The 25,000-nt window shown below is 49.9% G+C and overlaps 1 protein-coding gene across 1 annotated transcript in view; it reads right to left on the bottom strand.

The window, feature by feature from the left end:
- Window positions 1–25,000, bottom strand: part of prex2 (phosphatidylinositol-3,4,5-trisphosphate-dependent Rac exchange factor 2) — a 117,212-nt gene that overhangs the window by 43,930 nt on the left and 48,282 nt on the right. Inside the window, exons 14-25 of the mRNA XM_030348986.1 lie at window positions 24,286–24,361; window positions 23,013–23,085; window positions 21,462–21,604; window positions 20,820–20,912; window positions 18,762–18,910; window positions 18,333–18,418; window positions 14,439–14,575; window positions 12,494–12,611; window positions 11,049–11,233; window positions 8,521–8,682; window positions 5,839–6,061; window positions 4,387–4,594 (exon numbers count right to left, since the gene is read on the bottom strand). Coding sequence (XP_030204846.1) covers window positions 4,387–4,594; window positions 5,839–6,061; window positions 8,521–8,682; window positions 11,049–11,233; window positions 12,494–12,611; window positions 14,439–14,575; window positions 18,333–18,418; window positions 18,762–18,910; window positions 20,820–20,912; window positions 21,462–21,604; window positions 23,013–23,085; window positions 24,286–24,361 — 1,653 coding nt within the window. The remainder of the gene's footprint in view (window positions 1–4,386; window positions 4,595–5,838; window positions 6,062–8,520; window positions 8,683–11,048; window positions 11,234–12,493; window positions 12,612–14,438; window positions 14,576–18,332; window positions 18,419–18,761; window positions 18,911–20,819; window positions 20,913–21,461; window positions 21,605–23,012; window positions 23,086–24,285; window positions 24,362–25,000) is intronic.

The following is a 25,000-nucleotide window of genomic DNA, read 5'->3' as shown; positions in this document are numbered from 1 at the left end:
GCTCCCAGGTGACTTTTGCTTGTCGTCTTTTGTCCTGATTATTTAACTGTTATTTGAGGCGACAGACTGTTGACCTGGATTGCGCGCCTTCCTGCTCTGAACTCCGCCTTCAGCACGCTCTGTTTCACTGTGATTGGTTCCGCACCAGAACCAGCAGTTCTGACACACTCACACGGGCCACCGTGATGGATGGGTCTGACTGAAATCACCTTATGGTGATCACACCACAGGCAAAAGGGTCTTTGAAATAGAACTTCTTGCGAATCAAAATCATAATTTCAACACTGTACTATCTATCTATAAACACATTTGTTGTAAAATAGCGGACGTTGGGGAACAAATATGGACCTTGAGATCAAGTGTTATAAATACACACCCTGCATCTGATCTCACTGTCAGTTACTATGGATCAAATCATCTGGCCAAGGGCTAAACGGTCAAATGAACACACAGTGTTTCACGACATGCACGTCCACGGAGGGGGGGGGGGCAGGTGACGGCCTGGGCCCGGCTAAACCCCCTGCTTGTTTGTCTGCTCCGCTTCCGCGAAACAACAACATCCGAGGGGCCGCAGCTCCTAGCGCATCACGACCCGTATTAATAGGTTCAAACGCCTGGAAAGAGAGTCCAGCTGTGTCAACAAGCCGCCACAGCTCTCTCTCTCTCACTTCCCCATCTCCTTCCCTCTCTCTCCCCGGCCTCTCTCTCCTCTTTCGCTCCCCCATCTCTCTCTCCTCTTTCGCTCCCCCATCTCTCTCTCCTCTTTCGCTCCCCCATCTCTCTCTCTCTCTCTCTCTCTCTCTCTCTCTCTCTCTCTCTCTCTCTCTCTCTCTCTCTCTCCCCCCTCTCTCTCTCTCCCTCCCTCTCCCTCTCTCCCTCTCTCCCTCTCCCCCTCTCTCCCTCTCTCCCTCTCTCTCTCTCTCTCTCTCTCTCTCTCTCTCTCCCCCTCCCTCCCGGCCTGGTTTCTATCAGTGGGCTATTGCCGGAGCAGGAAGAAGCGGCGGCATTGGGATATTTTCACAGTTGCTCCGACACATGGTGACCATTACTCCCAATAAATGCGAGGCTTGGACTTTTCTTCCTCCGCTTGTATGTTCGGATCCCCTCCCCTCCCCGGCCCCTCTCGCCGCTGACACGCAACGTCTGTTTATGCTTCGGCTTTCATGTCATCCGTGTCCGCGTACATTTTCCATTCTGTCATCACGCGAGGTGAGGTGGTAAGGGTGGGGGCGGTATAGTGGTATGCGCGTGTGTGTGTGTCTGTGTGTGTGTGTGTGTGGGTGGATCTAGATTAGAGGGCAGAGGGGCGTTAACTCCTCAACATATCTGAGGGACGTAAAAAAAAAAATAATAATTAAAATTGAATCCAAACACAGCCACACACACACACACACAGACACACACACTCAGGCGACATGCCACAGGGATTAGCTCATTAAGGATTCGCTGTGCAGACCCCCTCTTCACACAGTGCCTCCGGAGTCAGATTGGCATTCCATCGCCATGGAGATGGCCTCACTACTCCCGCCCCCCCCCCGCCCAAGGCTCCTGATTCGCTGAGGGTTGATAAGGAAGTGGGACAAAGCTTCCAAGAGGGGGTGAAGAGAGCTGATGGTGATGACGGTGGTCCAATTTTTGATGGTTGTGGTGGTGGTGGCGAAGATGCTTGTGAAGGTGGGGGTGGTGACGAAGATGATGGTGTAGGTGGTGGTTGTTGTGATGATGGTGGTGGTTAAGGTGGTTAAAGTGGTGGTGAAATGATGGTGATGGAGGTGGAGGTTCTGGTGGTGGTGGGGTAAGTGTGTGGGGGGGTTGTTAGGGGTATCAAAGAACCAGAGGAATGGAGGAAGGGTCCCTGATAGGTAGAAAGGGTGAGGAAGTAGAGCAGGGAGCGAGAGCAAAGTGCCCGAGGGCTCAAGATGAAGCCGTCCAAAAGGCTCCGATCTCACACCGCTCCTGACATGGCACTGGCACATCGCCGTAGCACGCCAGGCCCACATGCCAACCCCTACTCTGTTGACCCCTGCAGGTCCTCACCGTCTCTTCAATAGATCTACATGCAAGTAAGTATGAAGAAAAGCACACCGTCTCTTTGAGATTACACCAACACATCAATGCTGCACTATTTTGACCCGGTGTCTTCATGTTTTTATCGGTTTGCAGTATGCTTTCGTCCCGGTCCGCTGTATGCTTTTACCCAACCAACGCTCTGTAGCGAGGTCTCCAGGCCCTGTGGAGAGTCCAGGCTCCAGCAGCTACGGAATGGAGAGATCTCTGCCTGAACATGGATTCAGCCGAGGACTGCAAAGGAATGATGTTGTTGTGTCTGCTTATAAATTAGAAAGGGATTTGTGTGGATCTGTGTGTGTGTGTGTGTGTGTGTGTGTGTGTGTGTGTGTGTGTGTGTGTGTGTGTGTGTGTGTGTGTGTGTGTGTGAGTGTGTGTGTGTGTGTGTGTGTGTGTGTGGTAATACATTGATATTTGCATGAGATCAGAGGCCCACCGGCAGGCTATTGTTGGGCATAAATATAACATTAACATTTGAAAAGATGTTGGATAAGTTCCAAACGTTTCTGCCCTCTGCCTCTCTTGGGGATGCTAACTCACCCCCTTGGAGAAGCCAGCAGAGCCAAAGATTATCACGAAGGTCACAGCTACTCAGCGAGGCTACGGCTACTTGGTCATCACAGCGGACGTGAGCTGCGACCATCACCAGCTCATCTTCACAGTTGCATGCATGGGTGTGAGCAATGTTTTCATTAACTGAATTAGGTTGTGAAATGGCGTCTCATTAAATAGATTGTGGTAGAGTGATTGTCATCACGCTTTAATTGGGTGTTTCGGTTCATGAAAATATTATATATTATCAGGGAATGTCTAAGAGATCGGAGTGTGTGTGTGTGTGTGTGTGTGTGTGTGTGTGTGTGTGTGTGTGTGTGTGTGTGTGTGTGTGTGTGTGTGTGTGTGTGTGTGTGTGTGTATGGATATTTAGAAGTGTGTTGCATGTGCATTTGTGTCTGTGCATGTGTATTTGTGTGTGGGTTGGTTTGTCTGTGTGTGTGTGTGTGCTGTCATGTGTGCGTGTGTGAGGCCTATCATGAGTTTTTGCGTGTGTGTGTTTGCGTGTCCGTGATGCCGTAGCATGTATGCATGCCCCTGTGCATATATGAATGAGTGTGTGCGTGTGTGTGTGTGTGTGTGTGCGTGCGCGCGTGCATGTAACTGTGTTTCATTGTAAGTCAATGGCATTTCCAGAGTGCACCTGGTCTCCTAAAACGCCCTCTACTTCATTGACATTGAACTTCCTGTTTGGTGTGGAAGTGGGGGGGAGGGAGGGACCCCAGGCTAGGTCCGCCACTTCCCGACCACAACCTTGTGCACCTCGAGACAATGGCACTCTGGACATGGAGCCACTGGCCAGGAAGCCTTTCTTTCACAGTGCACATATTGTTTGTGGTGTGTGTGTGACTGTGTGTGTGTGTGTGACTGTGTGTGTGTGTGTGTGTGTGTGTGTGTGTGTGTGTGTGTGTGTGACGCCACGGTTGCATTCCCGAATTAAACATGTGAAATGGGCACTGTTGTTTACTCTTTCAATATATTAAACTTTTTCTCTATGCACACACGCACAACACAAAACAGGCACATGCACACAAACACACAGAACACAAGTGTATTTATGCATACACACTCGCGCACACACACACCTATACACAGCCACCCACCCAGGTGTTGGTGGTAAGCTGAGGTATTCATACTAAAAGCCAGATGCAGCACTTTGTCCGAGGTGACCGGCAGCTGCTTTATGAGGTGTTTGCGTTTGAAAGGCGATTCAAAAAGGGAAAAGGAAATCACCAGAGACCTGTTATTTTCATCGATAAGGAAACGGCATTCAGAAGATTAGTGAGACATGTTTTGCCTTCACTGCACTGCAGAGTGTTGAACAGAACATTGTGGACAACGAAATACGCCCATTCCTCTGATGTGGATGTTAGCTTCAAGATATTGACAAAAGAGATAACAAATATAAATCACTTTAACCAGTCGAGACTTTATCATTAGTGAGCCTATAAGTTCATCTGATTTGTGTCTGCATTTGAGTGTGTGCACACGCGCGTGTGTGTGTGTGTGTGTGTGTGTGTGTGTGTGTGTGTGTGTGTGTGTGTGTGTGTGTGTGTATGCTTGCACATTGTGTGTATGTGTGTGTGCATCTCTTTCACATCTGTGTGTGCGCCTACATGCATGTTTGTGTGCACGGCCTCTGTGTGTGCCTGCGTGTGTTGGCGTGTCTAAATCTGAATCTATGCATCTGCATGTGCGTGTGCGTGTGTGTACGTGCACTCATCAACCCATTCCCCCCCTCCCCCCGGGGTGTGACGCCCCACTCACTCGTGGATCTGGGCGGCGTGCGTGTCCATCTCCTTGACGACGGTGGTGAGCTTGGCGACCAGCTTTTGGTAGGCGTCCAGGGTCTGCAGGTCCTCCTCCCGCAGGAGGAAGCGCAGGCCGTGGCCCTCCGTGCGGCCCAGGCTGTGGCCCGACGGGGCCGCCATGGTGGTGATGGTGTGCTGGGCGTACACCATGGGGCTCACCTTACCTGGGGGAGGAGAGAGAGCCCAGGGGAAACAGAGGCAGAGTGAGGAGCCTGCTAGGAGACGGCTGGGGGCCGGCTTGGCTCAGGAGGTAGAGCGGGTGGACTTGTGACAAGAAGGTTGCTAGTTCGAACCCAGAGTGTGGAGGTGTCCCTGAGCACAACACCTAACCCTAACTGCTCTTCACGAGCTGGCTGTCTCCTTGCATCGGTGACTCCGCCGTCAGTGTGTGGATGAACTGTTTTAAGTCGCTTTGGATAAAAGCGAATGCTAAAGGCCCCTAAATGTAAATGGCGGACTGTGTTTCTTTTCCCATTCAGCTGAGGCTGAACTGAGGGAGGTCTTGCCTGAATACGGATCAAGCAAAGAATAATGTAACAACAACCACAGAACAAACTGTGATAGAAGAAGCCTCTTACCCAACAGTTGGTATTGTTGTGTTTCCAATTTGTAGACCATTATTCTATTATATTCAGAACGTAACCATCCTTCGTGGTTGGGTGAAGAACGTTGATTTTTAGAGCCGTTGAGGACGCAGCAATTGCACAAACAATCATATGCAAGGGAAATCGTATACATTTTATCACAGTGAAGCAAAATTATGGCAGGAATTGAAAGGAATAGAAAGCAACAGTCTATGACCAAAATTCATTACGTTCAACCCTTAATAACTTTTTAATGAAATCTAAACGTCAAGCAGGACCTCGGAAAATCAATTATATGAAGATGAACGAGCAACAAGCAACGGAGATCCTAATCGAACTACGTTAAAAGTGATTGGCTTTGCATTAAGAGAATGAAAACACTTTCTGCTCCTGTGGGCTTGGTGAGCGGTGATTCTACATCGAACCACTGCGTACCACCTAAAGGCCGTCAGAGGAACTACAGTTTAGTCCCATCCACCGCGTACCACCTAAAGGCCGTCAGAGGAACTACAGTTTAGTCCCATCCACCGCGTACCACCTAAAGGCCGTCAGAGGAACTACAGTTTAGTCCCATCCACCGCGTACCACCTAAAGGCCGTCAGAGGAACTACAGTTTAGTCCCATCCACCGCGTACCACCTAAAGGCCGTCAGAGGAACTACAGTTTAGTCCCATCCAACGCGTACCACCTTAAGGCCGTCAGGGGAACAAGTCTAGTCTCAACCGCAAACCACCTAGAGGCCGTCAGAGGAACTACAGTTTTGTCTCCAACGCGTACCGCCTAACGGCCCGTCATGCCAGTCTCCTATTGGCTCTCCTCCTCACCGTGCTCGGCGCTGCTCCGCCCCCCTCCCTCCATGGTGTTCCTCCGGCTGTCCAGCTGCACCCCGAAGGCGCTGCCCAGCGAGGTGGTGGTCTTGGGGTAGGACACCTCCATCACGTTCACGTGGCAGTTGGTGGGGCAGAAGTCGCTGCTGTGCAGCGGGGATACCTTGGTCTTGGCCTGCTTGAAGGTGGGCCACGCCCGGTTCCTAAGCACACGGGCAAACTGGAGCAAGAGGAGGAAGAGGAGGCGAAGGAGAAGGAGAGCAAGAGCAGGAAGAGGGAGGAACAGGAAGAGAGGGAGAAGATGGAGAAAAAGAAGGAGGAGGATCAGGAGGATGGGGAGAAGATGGAGAAAAAGAAGGAGGAGGATCAGGAGGAGAAGGAGATAAAGAAGAACCAGAAGGAGTTGGAAGAGGAGGAGAAGGAGATAAAGAAGAACCAGAAGAAGGATGAAGAGGAGGATGATGAGGAGGAGGAGAAGCGCAAGAGCAGGAAGGGGGAGGAGCAGGAGTAGAAGGAGAGGATAGAGAAAAAGAATGAGGAGGAGCAGGAGAAGAAAGAGAAAGAGAACAAGAAGGAGGAGGAAGAGGAGGAGGTGGAGCTGTGAGTTAGCCGGTGTTCACTATAGGTTCTGACCCAACTCAAGGGTTGTAATTTACTGCAGTATACATTAGACACACTTTATTAAAATCTTCATGTTCTTAGGGAAAGTGTTGGGGCTAAGGTGTTTGACCCCCAGCCATAAAGTTCTGGGTTTGATCTTGAGTGTCCACAGCCCACCCCAGTAGGCATCCTTCAGCAATACGTCGCTAACCCCTTCATGCTTATTAATGATATTGAACCACTCTTACGTCGTATCGCATAAAATAATTGAATCCTCAATGAGAAAATAGCAAATGCACAATACATCCAAACATCAGGAGGGAGTGATATGGACTGATCCGATCCAATGACACCAGAGGAACAGGCAGACGGTATCCAACCCCACACGTCATCCAGGACCAACCAGATGGACTCCATTCCCCCAACAGATCATCTCACAGCGAGGGGTCGTGACCCCTTGCTCACCCAGCAGGTGATCAGACCCCCCCCACCCCCCCCCCCCCATGTAATTCGCAATATTGGGGACGCCTGGGGCCCGGGCCAGAGGGGGGGGAGGAGGAGGGGGAGGAGGGGGAGGCGGGGGAGCCGTGTCCATACACATAACCCACGCACGGGACGTCTGGAACGTTCCCCAGGCCTGCACTTTCCTTGAACCGTCCTCCCCGCGATCATGTGCCCAACTTCCTGTCAGGGACGCTACGCAGCCGACAGATAACACAGCGTAAGCCAAAGGGGGGCTTCGCCGACGCGGGCCCCTGTATACGTTAGGGAGGCGGCCCGACTAAACACTGTCAGAGTGGCGCTCACAGGGAGCGCTGCCGAGGTGGATCCCGATTGGCTGGCGTGGTTTTCAACATATCTTCTTCTTTGTCTGCGAGTCCGACCCTTTTTTTTTTTTAATAGGCCTCTGGAAGGTTGCAGGAATGCCCCTGAAGATGAAAGGGGGGGGGCATCCTCACTCCCTCACTCCCTCACTCTCTCACACTCACTATCCCTTTGTTCCCTCGCTCTCAGTCTTCACCCCAGGGCCGTGTCGCTGCGTTTCTCTCCTTAAAACTCCTAATTGCCCTCCCCCTCTCTCCCTCTCCCACTGGGGGTCTGAGAAGGAATTCTCCCCCTCGGAGCAGGAGGGGGGGGGGAGCCGGCCCGCCTGGCGAGGGCTATTTATAACCCGTGGGTAATTAGTTCAAGGCCACTGTGAAGTTTGGTCAGATCTTGTGTGCTCCGCTCTCACGCGCTCCGCTCCTGCGTTCTGTTTCTCCGCACACACAGGGCCACCGACGGGACCGGTGGAGCACACAGAGGGGAAGACGACACGCACAAACGCGCACACACACACACTTAATGCACACACACACACCCTCACACAGGCACACTAAATGCACACGCAGACACACACACTAAGCTACACAAAATGAACACAAGCACACACACGGATACATAAAAGGCATCCACACACACACACACACACACAAACACATACACACATAAACACACATATACACAAACACAAGGCAATGTCAAACTGCTCGTCCAAGTGCGTCCTCCTTCCTGCCAGGGCTCCAAGAGCCGACTGCACTTCCACACAGAAGCCTGAAAAACCTCCTTGCTGTTGATGTTGCTATTGCTGTTGTGTATGTAGCAGGTGACCAGCTCATGTCTCTGACTTGTTAACAGCTGTACATATATAAGCTATTCAATTATCGTATCCTTTCTTGATTTTGGTTTCCTTTGAACAATAAAGTAATCTTGATCTCAGCCCCATCTAAACTATGAGGGGGGGGCACTTCGGCCCAATCTGCAAATTCTCCTCTAACGTTTATAGCCCATGGAGGTAGAAGACACCCCCCTATTAAATCACCAACGACCTGGATGTCCCCCATTCCCACAGCGGACAGCCTACATAACAGACCATTAACGGTAACTAAATGTACCGGCCTATGGGGCCACACCCCCTTAAAGGTTGTATCCTACAACGGCCCCGGGCCAACAACGCTCACCACACACACTGACTGTCACGGTGGAGAGACGAGGCGTCAGACCTAAAGGCAGCCCCTGGTGTGTTTGGGGGGGGCTCACCTTCCGGTAGTTGGTGAGCCGGCGGTTGACGTGCTCCAGCCTCTCGCCACACAGCGCGGCGAGCCGAGACCGCAGCTCCTCCGGGATGACGTCACAGCTGGAGCTCAGCCGGCCGCACATCTGCACCAGCGTGTCGTCGTTGCGCGCCAGAGCCTCCAGGATCTGTGGGGGGACAGAGGAACAGGGGACGGTGGGTACGTCGCAAGAGGGGTTCAGGACGATTCGGCTCGCCCTCTCTTTCCGAGTATCCAGGTGTTCTCCTTTAGCCCGGTGTTGCCCGTAGTAACCCCGGTAAAGTGAACGAGCCACCGGATAGGAGCGCTAGGGACAGGCCTTCTTGGTTTGTGGTTTGATGTGCGTTGTTGTTCACTCGGAAGCCAACCAGCGACCTTGTAAGGGAAGTACATTGTTAGGTACCTATTTGGGGAAACAGGGGATCTGTAAGCAGGTGATTGGCTACACAAACTCATCCAGCTGTAGCAAACGCTAAAAAGTGTCTGTTAAGGTTTCAAATCCGCCCAGTGTAGACTGGCTACTGTAGAAATACTCAAATTCAAATCCCCTTCTAAACACCTCGTCCACTCGTGCTAAGAAGTTGGAGTTTCTCTTCAGTAGAATATCTCCGTAACGAAACGGGAAACAAGACGTGACTCCGCTCCTTGCAATTTATACATTTTTATCGGTGTAGCGAAACAGAACGTAAAGTCAGGTGATCAGGATGGTCTCCAGCATAAGACTCTATACGGTCTCCGGAGCCTTAGCCTCACTCGCCTGAAGTTCTGAAAGAACATATTAAGGCTGCTGTAGCCGAGATGACATCTTCATCGATCCATAATTCATCACATCGGCTCTGTTTCGCTTGGCAGGTTGAACTCCCTGAGCATTGCAGTGAGGGGTGTGGTCACGGGGCAGACCGGGGCAGCAGTATGTGAGGATCGAGGGGCTGCACTGTAGGTTACGGAGACCGGGGGACGGGAGGAGGCCGCGACGGCAGGGGGGGGAGAGATCAGATGTGGAGCACGAGAGGAAAAGAAAAACATCTCCTCTGCTGCCGAGTCTTTGAAAGAGATACTCGCTGGAGGAACGGGAGGAAGAGAGAGGAGGAACTCCTAAGCAGGAAGAGGCTGAGGCACAAGGAAAACAAGGCGCTCCACAGTGTAAGCAGTATTAGGATTCATACAGCGCGCACCTCTCCGCGGGGGGGCTCCGCGCGCACCAGCGCAGCAGATGTTTACGATCATACTAAAAATGACTTCCACTTCAGAGGGAAGGGGAGCTGTTCTCCGTCAAAGGAAGAGAGATACGACAGGAAAACAGGCCGGTACAAGGCACAGATTCGGGATGAGTGGTTTTCGTAACGATTTCCGACAGCTCTGTGGTGCTTGTGACTCAGGACTTTGAGACTGGAACGCGCCCGGAGATCCTTCCCTAATCCGTCTTGATTAAGGCTTCCAGGACGTCCCAGGCATCGAGGAGACGCGGCCGTTGATCGAGGTGCCTCCGTCCTTGATCAATAAGGATTAAAGATGGCGTGATTGCGTCTGGGATGCAGACAGCCCATCCTCCTGAGATTTGTGTGTGACTAAAGATTAAAGGGTGATGGGATGTGTGCATTCCAGGACACACATGTACCCCATACCCATTTTACACTGAAGATTCTACGCTGGAAACTCCTTCCAAAACAAATATTGATCAATAGGAATCGAAAATTCAAAGTTCAGAGGCACCAGCTTTAGATAATTAGGAGAAAAGGGTTAAGGACGATAATGAGGATTTTTACATAAGGCTTTGATTCAAGATTTAGGTTTTGTTTTAATATCACAAATAAACCAAAACCTGATTTGTTCAACACTTTGCTCTGCTGTTGTGTGTCAGGGGATTGATAGAGTAAGCACAAGAGTGAGATAGAGAGAGAGAGAGAGAGAGAGAGAGAGAGAGAGAGAGAGGGAGAGAGAGAGAGAGAGAGAGAGAGAGAGAGAGAGAGAGAGAGAGAGAGAGAGAGAGAGAAAAGGGTCTAACAGACTTGTTTGTGTGGTTCCTGTTCAGTCCTAAAGTGACCTGCAGCTCTTGAGCTTGGCGAGACAAGTGAGTTAACGAGAGGAAAGACAGAAAAACAGTTGGCTCTGAATGTTGTGCAGCTTTGTGACTGGAATAACGAGAGGCGGGGCCGTAAATGAATGAACGCATTCATACCACAGGTGCCCCAAGCTATTGAACCACAGAATGTACAGAATGTGGATGTAGCGTCACCCACACACGACCGTATGAAGCGTAGATTACTGGAGGGGACGCCGCCATTGATTGAGATTTATGCAACCATCAGGGGAAAAGGTCGATATTTGGCACATTGGCGGGGGGGGGGGGGACGGGGGGGGACTTGAATTCCCGATTCGCAGTGTTCCAGGGAACACATTCAGATTCAATACTTAACAACTTTCTAAGAAATAAAAAGGGTCAAACGGGTACGTGAAGATGAAGTAGGCACTGAGATCCTATCCACAACAGGGGGGCGGGGGCTGCGTACGCACCTTGGCGGTGAGGTTGAAGAAGCCCTTGGGCTCCACCATCTTCTCCAGCACGTGGCACTTGATACCGGCGGTGCTGTCGTAGTCGTACACCACACCGTACTCCAGGTGCACGTTGTCCACCGTCAGACTCACCAGCTCCTTCTTGCCGTCGATGATGGCGATGGTATTGAACTTGTCCATCACCTCTGTGGCACGGAAACACACACACACACACACAAGGACACACACAAAACAACACACAATGAAGCTAAGCACGTACACTGGAGTGGGTTCAACACACACACACACACACTCACAAGCATGCACACGCAGAGAAACGCTTGCATGCACGCACACACCCCAACACACACACAAGCACACACTCACATACATACACACACAGAGAAACTCATGCACACGCATGCACACACACACAAACACACCCACACACACACACACACACACACACACACAGACACACATGCACACACACACACAGAGCCAGAAAGAGGCCAATCATACACACACGCATGCACTAACTCACACGCAGGCTTGCGTCAAGCGAGCACACATGTCAAATAATCACGAATAAAACAAAGCCAAAGTGCACGATGGTTAATAAGTAATATCTTAACCATCTGCTTTGTGGCGCATTGGTAGAGTTCCAGCGGTTATATCCACTGTTTCATTTCAGAAGGAGCACATGTGTTCATGGTTCCCTCCCTGCCTTGCTTCTCCTCCAGCGGAGAGATGACGAGCCACTGCAATCAGGCAGGGCTTCAGCCGACGTGATGACTAGCTACATCCCCATGAAGACGTTGCCGAGGTGTTTACCACAAAGGGAAGAGCGTCCCGTGTTTGACTCTCTCTCTAGAGGATTGGTAAAGCTTGGTACGGAACGGGGAGAGGGGAACAGGGTATTGATTAACCCTCAATAAACCAGAGGAGAGACTGGTTGTTGATGCTATAATGTGCTCCAGATGAGACGCAGTTATCGCCCGCTGCGTTCGCTCAAAGCCAAAAGGTTGTTTGGTGTTCCACACTTTTCGTTTCCATGCACGGAATGTGTGTTCACCAATCCTCCACCATCACCTGGAGCTAAACTACGCTATCTACACGCAAAGTTCTCAGTCTCAAACCAATTGCTCTTCATGACATGTGTGTGTTTGTGTGGAGCGGTTGGTGTGAGTGTGTGTTTACCTAAACACTTTGGCCTGAGAGAGAGAGAGAGAGAGAGAGAGAGAGAGAGAGAGAGAGAGAGAGAGAGAGAGAGAGAGAGAGAGAGGCAAAGAGAGACAGAGATGCATGCTTTTTTGCAGTGTACATGTACAGTGCACATTTTCAACCGACAGAACGTTAAGAGAATCTATAGGAAACAAGCAAAGGTCAAAGTGAAAAAGTCAAATAGAGGAGAGAATCGGCAGAAAGAGGGAGAAAGAGGGAGACGGCGAGGCAGCGAGCGTCACCTTCCACTTTGCACTCGAACCCGTCCTCGTTCTCCTCCGCCGAGCGCTTTTGGTTCGACTTCCTCTCGTCCTCCTGAGCGCTCTCGTTGTTGTTGTACACCCACTTAATAGTGTCCTGCTGCATGGAGACACGCACATGCACACACACAGGCGCATCCACACACAAACACACACACACACACACACACACACACACACACACACACACACACACACACACACACACACAGTTAACCATGCAGTCCATCAATGACAGCACCATGTCACAGCTAATGATGTCATCGTGTCATTATAATCCACGGCAATTCACAGCAATCTCTGGTACCGGTCATTAAGGATCGGGTAACGGCAATTAGGGGCTCCAGGGTCCCTTCCAGGTACACTGAGGAACCGGGACCATTCAAATGGGAGACCAACACCCTAACCCCCCCCCGCCCCCCCCAATGAGAAGCAGACAGCTTTCCCACCATCCATGTGTCGGAACCAGGGAGGGAGGAAAGTCCTGTTGTATAACGGGGTGAAGGGGTGGAGGTGGTGTGGAGGTGCCTGGCTGTGGGTGAGGGGGAACCCTGGCTGAGGGTCTGGGAACAGCTGGGCAGGGAGGGGCGGGGGGCTGCGTGGCTGAGGCTGGCCAGATACGCTGGAGAGAGCGTCACGGTCGGGTGGGCAGAGTAAACACTGACAGGCCTTCACAAACATATGGAAACTCTGGACCGCACAGCGCAACCACGCCAACCCCATCAGACCGCTGGGCCGTGGTGTGTGTGTGTGTGTGTGTGTGTGTGTGTGTGTGTGTGTGTGTGTGTGTGTGTGTGTGTGTGATTCGTTTTTTTCTTCTTCCCACACTCCGCAAGCTCAGTGGGTTACTTATACTGTCTGTGCATGAAAATGCTCCAACACAGACACGCACACACACAGAAACACATACACACACAAACACACCAGCACACAATCATTCACTCATGCACACACACAAAGACCAACACAGAAAAATACATTTATAAACTCATGCACACACACGCACGCCCATACAGCCACACACCAATACAAAGAAACACACACTCGCACACACACACACACGTACACACACAAAGACACAAAGAGGGTGTTGCCTCTACGCCTGTGCATATGATGCAAACCAGGTTTCGGTATAGCGCTTCATTAAGACTCAAGTCCCATGCGGTGCTGACACACACACACACACACACACACACACACACACAGAAACACACACTCTTTTCCTCACACACCATTCTCCCAATCACTTCTCTCTGGGGTACTTTGTGAAGAGATTGCCGACTTGCATCACCCCCTGAGGCTCACCCCCCCCCCTCTCTCCTTCCCATTAGCTATCTTGCTCTCTCCCCCTCCCTCCCCCCCTCCCTCCCTCACCCACTCTGTCTCCCTCCCTCACCCGCTCTGTCTCCCTCCCTCCCTCCCTCCCTCCCTCCCTCCCTCCCTCCCTCCCTCGCTTGCTCTTCCTCGCTTGCTCGCTTGCTTTGGGGGGGGGGGGGGGGGGGGGCAGTGTGGTGAGCCAAGGGTCACTACTGGAGGAGCCAAAAGTGGGCTGGGAACCCCCCCTTCCCCCCTTAATATGAGCGATGGAGAGAGGGGGGGGAAGAGGAAAGGGGGGAGGGAGAGAGAGGGATAGAGATAGAAAGTGGGAGAGGGAGAGGGAGGGGGAATGAGAGAAGGAGAGATGAGATTAAGAAGAGGGGATGGCGAGAGAGAGAGAGAGGGAGGGGAGAGATAGTGTGAGAGAGAGAGCGAGAGAGAGAGAGAACAAGATGGGAGTACAATACTGCTTCAGTGAACAACATGTTCTCTTTCTCCTTCATTGACTCTCCAATCCTCCTCCAGCCTCTTCTCCACAGCAGCAGCCACAAGGTTAACACGGCCCGATCTGCATACCCCCCCCTCCCCCCCCCCTCTGCCCGTGTCTCACCTGGGTGGGCCGGCGGTACTTGCGGCATGCGGTGACGTGGGCGATGACGCTGGCGTGGCTCTCCTTGCTCACGTTGATGCCGTTCACCTTGATGATGCACTGGCCCGGGTGGAGGCCCGCCACCGCCGCCACCGTGCCTGGGGAGAGGGGGGGGAGAGGGGGAGAGGGGGGGGGGGGTCGGAGAGGGGAAGGGGGGGTATAGGTAAAGGTCATTATGGGGGTGGATGAGGATTCAAGTGCAACTTTTGACGAGGGTTTCATATTTGATTTGTGATCACAGGTAAACACAGGAAGTGGAGAAAAGGCAGACAGGGACACACACAGCCAAGCAAACAAACACAAGCACATCACATGCACGCACACAGATACAGGTAGTCACACACACAGATACACTCCGAACACGCACAAACAAACAGACATCACATGTACACACAACATGGAAAGGCACACACACATGGATGCAAAGATACACACACACATACACACCCACAGACATCTCCCTGCACGCACAACATGGGAAAACACACGTCACATGGACACGCACATGGACAGAGATAAAGGGAGAGACAGATAGACAGACAAATACACACATACACAACACACAGACAGATACACAACCACACACACAGCCCCACATACCAACAATTCCAACATCCTTTGCATTCTTAATGCATGTGCTTTTTCCTCTTATTTACAAACTCTGTTTCCTGTTTTTGGGGGAAATTCTGCGTAAGAGGAACAGAGGAGAGGAGGGCAAGAATGTTGTTTGCCTGGGGTAGAGGAGAGATCCCAACTCTCTTTATTTCTCTCTATGTCTCTCTATCTCGCCCCGTAAAAGGAACGGTTGTGTTTCAAGCGGGAAGAGGAAAGCCAAGGATTTGCAGAAGGAAGTGCTCGGCAGAATGAATATCCCTGCGATTACAGTATTCCCTATTTGACTCACTCAACACTATCCAAACAGATGTGCAATCCCTTCATCCAAGAAACTGCATCGGTAAATGAAAAACGCAAACTCTATTTCATTAAAAACAAATCGCTTCTGTGATTGATGGGAGGCAGGAAACTCAAACGGATTCCTCCGAAACATCCGGAAGGAAAAACAGACACGGGAGGGAAACAAGCGCAGGCGGACGCAACACAGTGTGTGTTGTACAGTATTTATAGAACACTAAACGTCTGTGAGGCGTACGCAAAGAGGGACGACCAAGACACTGCTTACAACTCTTCCGACATCCTCTGAAGATGTTTCCTCCATTGATCGAATCAGACTGAATATCTCTCCTCCGGATGAGTGTTGAATTCACACGGCGAACAGAACAACCAGCACCTGGGATCCACGGTGACAACCAGGAACAGACAGCACTTCTATCGTTAGTCGCTAAGCCATCAAGGAGGCCACTTCAACACACAGTGAGGGGTGCAACGGTACACGTATCTGTACCGAACCGTAACGGTACAGGCACTTCGGAGCGGTTCCAGAGGTGTACCGCGGTACGTACATGTGGCGAACATAGCGTTAACATCTTATATGTGGGCTACAAACCATGTAAGCAGTGTTGTAAATAAACTTCCAAAGCTTTTCAAATCTTATTTGCTGTTTTATTGGTCCTTAAGGTGCAAAGTACACGATGTACAAAGTCATTAAGGCGCAAAGTCAAACCGGAGAAGTTATTCCGGAAATGAATTTGTTAGAGGACCAATCACAGCCCTTGCCGTCTCCGTTGATTTGACCAATAGGTCCATGGCGTCGATGGATAGTTAAAAAATATTGGATGATCTCCGTGTCTACGTACAGCACTTTAACATGCACACACTAGGGATGGGCAAAGATCGTCGAATAGTCGGAGTCAGGTAGAATATCGAATAATGAATGTGACTACCATTATTTATTACAAGGCTCTTCTCAATGCTGTTGAACGCTCCGTTGACTTGCATTGGGCCTTCACAACTTCCGGTGGTGAATAGCGTCATGGGTTGCTAAGCGACGTCAACGTCTTTGGCGGATTATTTCTCTGCTGATCAACAAAATGCTGATAACAAATAAATTGTAAAAAGACACACCGTGTGAAGTTATATTTTTGACGTATCTAGTTCACGTCATGCAGGCTGTGTTCAGTAAAATAAATAAATATATAAATAAATAGCATCCGTTTTCGGCGCATGTAGGTCTATCTACCTAAGCCCACGTTGAAATAATTTTGATGTTGAATGATGACGGCGCAGTTGTTGAAATAAACAGATCGATTTCATACAAATCATAAAAGCCTCTTCCTGTGTCATTGTGTGTGTGTGTGTGTGTGTGTGTGTGTGTGTGTGTGTGTGTGTGTGTGTGTGTGTGTGTGTGTGTGTGTGTGTGTCCGAGGTGCGTGCGTGCGTGGGGAGTTCTTGATTGAGCAATTTTCGAATATTATTCGAATACTTCTCAGCGAATATTGAATAGTATTTTTGCCAGAAATGCACATCCCTAGCAGACGCATTTGAAAAGGCACCATCCATGTGTTACACTGCTGCTGTGGAAAAAAAACGAGCTGTGCAAACCGAGCTCACAACACTATTTCAACAACCCCTATCTGGGAATTCAGAAATGCAAATGCCAGATAGCCAAGTTTATTGGTGTTTTCACGGCTTCTGATCTACGGCCATTCTCCGTTGATGTAAATTCAATCTCCGTAAATTTTCCCCTTAACTATGAACCGTACCGTACCGTGATTTAAGAACCGAGGTACGCACCGAACCGTGACTTTTGTGTACCGTTAATCCCCTGGAACCCAAGCCCTCTCAGAGATCAAAGGTGCACACATTGCATGTATACCTGGGACAGGAAAACACAGCCATGCATGGAAACGCACACACACACACACACACACCCAGACAAACACGCACGCACACAAACAGACACGCACACACACACACACACACACACACAGCATTCTTCGCTGCCCTAACCACTGACCCTTATTGTTTGAAGGAAATAAAAACAAGAGGCAATTCTCCTGAGAACAGCCAGACGTGGCCCTGAATTGTTTTCCAATAGCCCCTATCTCCCTACAGCCATGATAGCGGCGAGGGCTCAAGAGCCAGGCTACACGGAACCGGGCTGTGACCTATCTGATCGGCGTTCGTCCACTTTCTCCACCGTGAAGAAAGACAGAGCCGCTCTCAGAAGAGCAGATAACTACCTGGAAGTAATTACCATTTGGAAAATGGGCGATAACCGCCTAATCCCAGGTTCTGGCAGGGCCGCGGGCCGGCGGACGGAGGCAGTGAGGGGGCTGTGCTCATGGCTTCTGGCTGTGACCCGGCGGGTCGCTGGCCAAGTCACACAAGCGCCCCGAGGCCGGGGCCAGCTGCCTGCCAGCTGCACCACGGGAGGCTACACCCAGCCAAACCCCCAAATACTAAAAACCGGTTGTCACCCTTACTCTGAAAATATAATTACTATGTTTCTGTGGACGTGATTGCCCGATTTTTCGGATAATTATTCCCCACAGAGATAACAAGTACTCTCTCTACTCTGTGTGGCTGCCGTATGAGAATATAATATAGCATCTAGAGATGTGAAGGGGTAAGGGTTAGCCACTGGAGATATGTGAAGGGTGAGGTTTAGCTACTAGCATCTACAGATGTGGAGGGTGAGGTTTAGCTACTAGCATCTACAGATGTGGAGGGTGAGGTTTAGCTACTAGAATCTAGAGATGTGGAGGGTGAGGTTTAGCTACTAGCATCTACAGATGTGGAGGGTGAGGTTTAGCTACTAGCATCTAGAGATGTGGAGGGTGAGGTTTAGCTACTAGAATCTAGAGATGTGGAGGGTGAGGTTTAGCTAGTAGCATCTAGAGATGTGAAGGGTGAGGGTAGGTAAGGTAGCTTGTGTGTCAGTTGATGCTCTCCTACCTCTGCCCACAGCGTGGACCACAGAGGGACCAAATCCACGGATCTGGAAGCCAAGACCATCTGCAGAGTCTGGGATCTTCACCGTCCTGGGGATGTCCGAGGGCACAAGGAGAGGATAAAAAGGTTTAAACCAGAACACGTTGTGGAAACAATGGCCATAAAATAACATAAATGTTGAGTTTGGCACTAGAGGCTATATACACACATTTACATATATATGTCTGGGTTCCAAGCCTAATGTTTGCCGTCAATCTCCCTTTTCTTAAGAAAAATGCCTAACCCCAACCTGCTCATTAATCACATGTACTTAAAGAATGCATTGCTTTGGAAAATTGCATCTGCTAATGGACGACACGGTTAAATATGTACACAAACTCCTCTATTTAAAGACGTCAACGTATAGTTAGTACAGTAAGCACTGTGACTCACTCTCTTGGCTTGGTGCTGACCAGTACCCTGAGGGGTCCCTTGCTCTCGAAGCACTGCCTAAGGAGGCTCTCCACCTCTGAGAAGGGCCTCAGAAACACCAGGTCTCCGTTCATGGCAAACAGCTTCTTCCCCACCTCCAGACCCGCCATCTTGGACAAAAGAGTAGCATACGATAGGATAGAAAGAAGGGAGAAGAGATTCAAGTTTTATAGAACCAAGTAGGAAAGCAAAATCAAGTAATATCACTAAAAAACAAGATGAAAAAAGGACATTATAGATGTATTAAATCTGAGGCAATCTCCGTCTTTAGAATTAAGTCAATTCTAGTGTTTAGAATTATAAACAAAACCTTTCTAACTGTTTTGTGCTAACATTTTCCATTTTTAGGTTTTCATTGGAGGTGACAACCATTTATTAGAAATGTCCCCAGAGGAATTAGAAGGGGCTAAACAAACAAGCACACCAGCCATAAAACTCTTTGGGCTAAACATTTGTAAAGTTTTGTTTACATAGAATGTCTAGTAGTAGTAGTCTGGGCTGGGTCTGTGGCATGCTGACTTAATAAAGCATTAACATCAAAGAGAACCTTGAAATGTATTACATTTCTACAGCGTCTCATTTCTACACACGTGGAGGTTTAGGGTTAGCTATTAGCATCTACGGATTTGGAGGGTTATCTACTAGCCTCTAGAGATTTGGAGGGTTAGGGTTAGCTACTAGCATCTAGAGATATGGAGGGTTAGGGCTAGCTACCAGCATCTAGAGATGTGTATGATTAGGGCTAGCTACTAGCATTTAGAGAAATGGAGGGTTAGGGTTAGCCTCTAGCAGAGATGTGTAGGATTAGGGCTAGCTACTAGCATCTAGAGATGTGTAGGATTAGGGCTAGCTACTAGCCTCTAGAGATGTGTAGGATTAGGGCTAGCTACTAGCCTCTAGAGATGTGTAGGATTAGGGTTAGCTACTAGCATCTAGAGATGTGTAGGATTAGGGCTAGCTACTAGCATCTAGAGATGTGTAGGATTAGGGCTAGCTACCACCCTCTAGAGATGTGGAGGGTTAGGCCTAGCTACCCCTCTAGAGATGTGGAGGGGGAGGGTTAGCTACTAGCATCTAGATATATGCAGGGTTAGGGGTTAACTCCTGGCACCTAGAGATGTCTAGGGTAGGGGTTAGACACTAGCCTCTACAGACACAGCTGGAGCGTATTGTGAGCCTCCTCTGTCCATGTGGAATAAGTTAACCTAGCCACGCAGCGGAGTGCATTCGTATCCTACGCGAGCAGAGTGCACACACGCGGGGTCGCCCTCTCAGATTGATTGCGTTCGAACTTGAAAGGCGTCTCCCTCCTTTGCATTCTCATCGAGCGGACCCAATATGCAGCGCGCACACAAAGGCAGACCTCGAAAATGCTGACAACTTTGTTGTCAGCAATTCAACATCTGCGTTTCAACGGGGACGGTGCTCTGATGTAGGAACAAGCGTACATTACTGCGAAGAGGCCAACTAAAAGACAGTTTTCATAAAGGGATCTTATTTTCTTCTGAACGGGAAGCTTAGGCTATAATTATAACAGCAAAGGCTCGCTGGACCTCATCTGTAATAATAAGAGAGCAACAATGGACAGTTAACCTCTATTGAGTAGAAGTTCAGAGAGGCCGAGAGGCTGTGTACTCACAGCAAACATAGAAACTGATTAATGTGTCTGTGTGTGTGTGTGTGTGTGTGTGTGTGTGTGTGTGTGTGTGTGTGTGTGTGTGCGTGTGTGCGTGTGCGTGTGTGTGTGCGTCTGTGTGTGTGTGAGAGTGGGTACACCTGTGTGTGTGTCTGTGTGTGTGTGAGAGTGGGTACACCTGTGTGTGTGTGTGTGTGTGTGTGTGTGTGTGTGTGTGTGTGTGTGTGTGTGTGTGTGTGTGTGTGTGTGTGTGTGTGTGTGTGTGTGTGTTTGCCTGTGTGTGTGGTTATGTGCGACTATGTGTGTGAATGATTGCGTGTGTGTGTGTGTGTGTGTGTGTGTGTGTGTGTGTGTGTGTGTGTGTGTGTGTGTGTGCGCCTCACCTCAGCAGGGGAGCCCTTCTCCACAGCCTTAATGATGGGCACCCGGTTCCTCTCCTCCAGGGTGAAGCCGTAGCCGCCGTCACTGGGCCGGATCTGGAGGAACAGCAGCTCCGCCGTTAGCTCCACACACCCCCCAGAGCATACAGTAGATGGTGCATCACACGGTACATAATGTACCGCGCAATACACACAGAGCACATACTACACACAGTTTTAAACCCGGCGTTACACACACACGTAGAGTTAATAAGTACCACGCATCACACACATACAAACACTGCAAAACATACATAATATGCAAGCCACATACACACACACAAATACCCCGCAACACTCAAACACACTATCTAACAAAAAAAACATACACCAGGCAGAACACACACATAAACACACAACACAAACACAACCCCCACACACATGATTACTCATATGGATTGCCAAGAAGACGAATAGCACCCATGGTGGTATTCGCTGTGTCCTCAAAGAAAAGCGCTTACAGCGATTATAAAAAGTCTACTTTGACTTTCTGCCGCGTCGTGCGTTTCCTTCTCACACAGCTGCGGGTCGTCTCGGAGCGTGACGTACCTTCCCTCTAAGCCGGGGGGGGGGGGGGGGGGGGGGGAGAGAGGCAGGGGGGCTCACCAGGAGGGCTTTGGCGATGACGTTCTCTGCGATCTTCAGGTCGTGCTTCATGGGCTTGTGCTTGGTGTTGGAGCCCTCCATCTCCTCGTCGGCGAAGAAGCGGAACAGCAGCGGCTCGTCCTTGAACTCGCTCTTCTCCAGCACTGAGGGGGGGAGGGGTAAGGGGGGAGGTGAGGGGGGGTGAGGGAGGAGGTCAGAGGGGAGGTCAGGGGGTTACCGTCTCACCACGCAGGGGGATGGCGTCCAAAGTACACTGTTTTCAGATTCAGATTTGGTTCAAATTTAATTTATAGTCCCAGTGTATGCACTTGAGCGTCCAGGGCATCGTCACGGCAACACACGGGACTATAAAGGCCATGGCCGTTTGTGGGCGGCAACTCAGGACAAGGTTAGGTCAACGGGGTCATAGAGGACGTGGAGGAGCGAGCCGGGGGGCCAAGGGGCTGGAGGTCCACACTATCCTGACTATCCCCCCTGAAGAACGGGCTGTGGTTCAGCAGAGTAAGCCTTTTGGACTCGTTTATCATGCAAATCTCTCCCACTTATTTACTATAGCGGTTTGGAATCCAGTGAGAAAAAACCCCTCCGTCGTGAAAAACGGGGGTGAAATTAAAGTTCAGATTGCACGTCTCTCTTGTGGGAGAATAAAATAAAATAAACACAATTATTAATATTACAAATTACCCTTAGGGGGTTCCTTTGAACATTCCCATACTTCATTCCCACTTAGGATCAGATACCACGGCCAATAGCTGCAATAGCCGCATTGTGTCAGGCCAAATAACTGCAATAACTGCCAAGCAACTGGCAGAGGCGTGACCACATGACCCGGGCGGCCCTGCTAGAGAGCGAGGGACAGATTGAAGGCTGTTATGCTGTCCACAGATTTACTAGCAATTTGTTGGGTGAGTCTGAGAGGTGAATGGAGAATTTACATCACGGTGGTACGGCAACTCTCATGACTCACAGCGCGCGCGCGTGCGCGTGCATGTGCGTTTGTGTGTGTGTGTGTGTGTGTGTGTGTGTGTGTGTGTGTGTGTGTGTGTGTGTGTGTGTGTGTGTGTGATGGGGACGTTTTGGAAACAAATGAAAACATAAACCTCAGCGGGAAAATAAAACAGGTCATACCCTCGCAACAAACTGTAACCACGGTTACGTAGAACGTCTCTCTCACGCTTAAAAGTCAACCGCGCTCGAGCCATGCGTCTCGCTCAAATGAACGTATGAAGCCCCAATTAAGTATACGGCCCTGGAATAACATCGCACACCCAGGCACCCGCAACGGGCATGTGCTCACACACACGCACAAACACACAGGAACATATAAACATGCACATAAAATTAAACGCTGTGTACTAAAACAGCATGCAACACTCCAATGACTCTCTTTCTCCACCGCTCAGAGGAACACTGCAGCCCACGCCGATCAGATCCACTCAACATCCACTGAATAAACCCTCTGGAGCCTCAGGCACTCTGATTGGACGGTTTATTCAGGTGATTAGATCCTCTCTGAGCACCAGAGAGGATCTTGGTTCGAGGTGGTCGTACCGTGATGCATGAAGCCATTGTCGCAGAGCTCGACCCCCAGGATCAAGGCCTCCTCCCGCGTCCTGCAATCCCCCTGCAGAAGGAGAGAGAGAGAGAGAGAGAGAGTTGGAGAAAATAAAGGGAGAAAGGGAGAGACAGACAGGGAGAGAGAGAGGGGATGAGTAAGAGAGAGAGACAGTGTCTTAGACAGGGCAGCAGAGCGCAGACGTGGTGAGGAAAGGAAATTGGGGATGACAGAATGGAGTGAAGAAGAATAGAATAACAGAGAGCAACAGGGATACAAAAGGGAGTTAGGGAGTGTGTTGGGGGGGGGGGGGGGGGGACACACAAAGAACATTGTGTTGAAGATGTCCCTAACACCCTAACTCTATCCCATCTCTTTGTGGCCGGATCCAAGATTGTCGCGAGTCGGCCAAACTGGTGTCTAGACGGCAGTGTGGCCCCAATCACAGTCCCACTGAGAGGACACTAGTCTACTGACCCGGTCACACACACACACACACACACACACACACACACACACACACACACACACACACACACACACACACACACACACACACACACACACACACACACACCTATACATACACGAACACACACATAAAGAAAACACACACACACACATAAATAAACATATAGACACACTTATACATACACACACACGCAAACACACATAAATATATATACACACACACCTCTATAAATACACACAATTACAAATAAACACACACACACTCACACATAAACATATACACACACACATACATATATACATGCACAAGCATACACACATATACAGACACACCCAGACCTATAAATGCACACAGACACACGTGCACACATATATTCACAGCCACACAGAGACACACTAACACACACACAAACGTACACGCACACCCACACAGAGGCAAATCACCACATACACACACATACACACAAATGTGCCTCCGTAGACAAACAACCACTCACAAACCACAGTGAAACCAAACAAACAACGGCATACATTGAGCATGCAGAATGACTAGATTTCTAGTCCACAGAATGCCGAGCATCGACCACAACCCCCTGCACTCAGACATAAGATAATGTCTCTGAGCGCTCTCCTCCCCTCTCCCCATTTATCCATGAGTGTGTGTGCAGTGGCGCGCTCTCTCTCTCTCTCTCTCTCTCTCTCTCTCTCTCTCTCTCTCTCTCTCTCTCTCTCTCTCTCTCTCTCTCTCTCTCTCTCTCTCTCTCTCGAGGGAGCAGGAGGGCGGTCCAGGGGACATACCTGTGCAATGAGCCAGTCGATCAGCTTGTTGGCCATCACCACAGACTTGTAGGTCCTCAGATGGTAGTCTTTATCCCTGCAGACGGGGGACCAACAGAAACACATATAAAAACGACCGACAAACAATAAAAAGAAAAAACCGAATCTATGACTGAAAAAGCTGTATAATAATACATGATGTTTTTTGTAGGACTAATGAATACTGAAACTTTTATTAGACATCGTTTAATAGTTAAGTACGTCCTGTTCTTAGAACAGCCACAGCAGTGTTCACAACAGCAGACAAAAGTCTTTGCAATTAGCGAAACACTCAGCACTTTTTTCCGCATATCTGTGATTTCACCATGAATCAAACTGAGTAGACAGCTGTGGGCTGTTCCAGTGATTGAGGCTGAGCGCCCAAACACCAGTAAGGTGGCGGTGTTTCTGTTCTCAGGGTGAGTTTGTGCACCACACAGACCCAGGGAACGCTGCCGAAAACAGACTTTCCCAGGAACACTGGGGTTTCCCATGGGATTTGGCAGGGGCCGAGCAGAAGGCCCAGGGAAAGTCCAACTGACACTGCTCCAACGCTTACACTCACACACACACACAGGGGCACATGCACGGACGCACACACGTACACAAATACAAAAACACACATAGACAAATACAAAAGCACACACACAAACACAACCACACACACTAAAAGAAAGAAAGAACACACAAACAAAAA

The sequence above is a fragment of the Gadus morhua genome, chromosome 23 (assembly GCF_902167405.1).
Source record: "Gadus morhua chromosome 23, gadMor3.0, whole genome shotgun sequence".
NCBI classification, from domain to species: domain Eukaryota; kingdom Metazoa; phylum Chordata; class Actinopteri; order Gadiformes; family Gadidae; genus Gadus; species Gadus morhua.
This window is presented reverse-complemented; position numbering and strand designations above follow the sequence as displayed.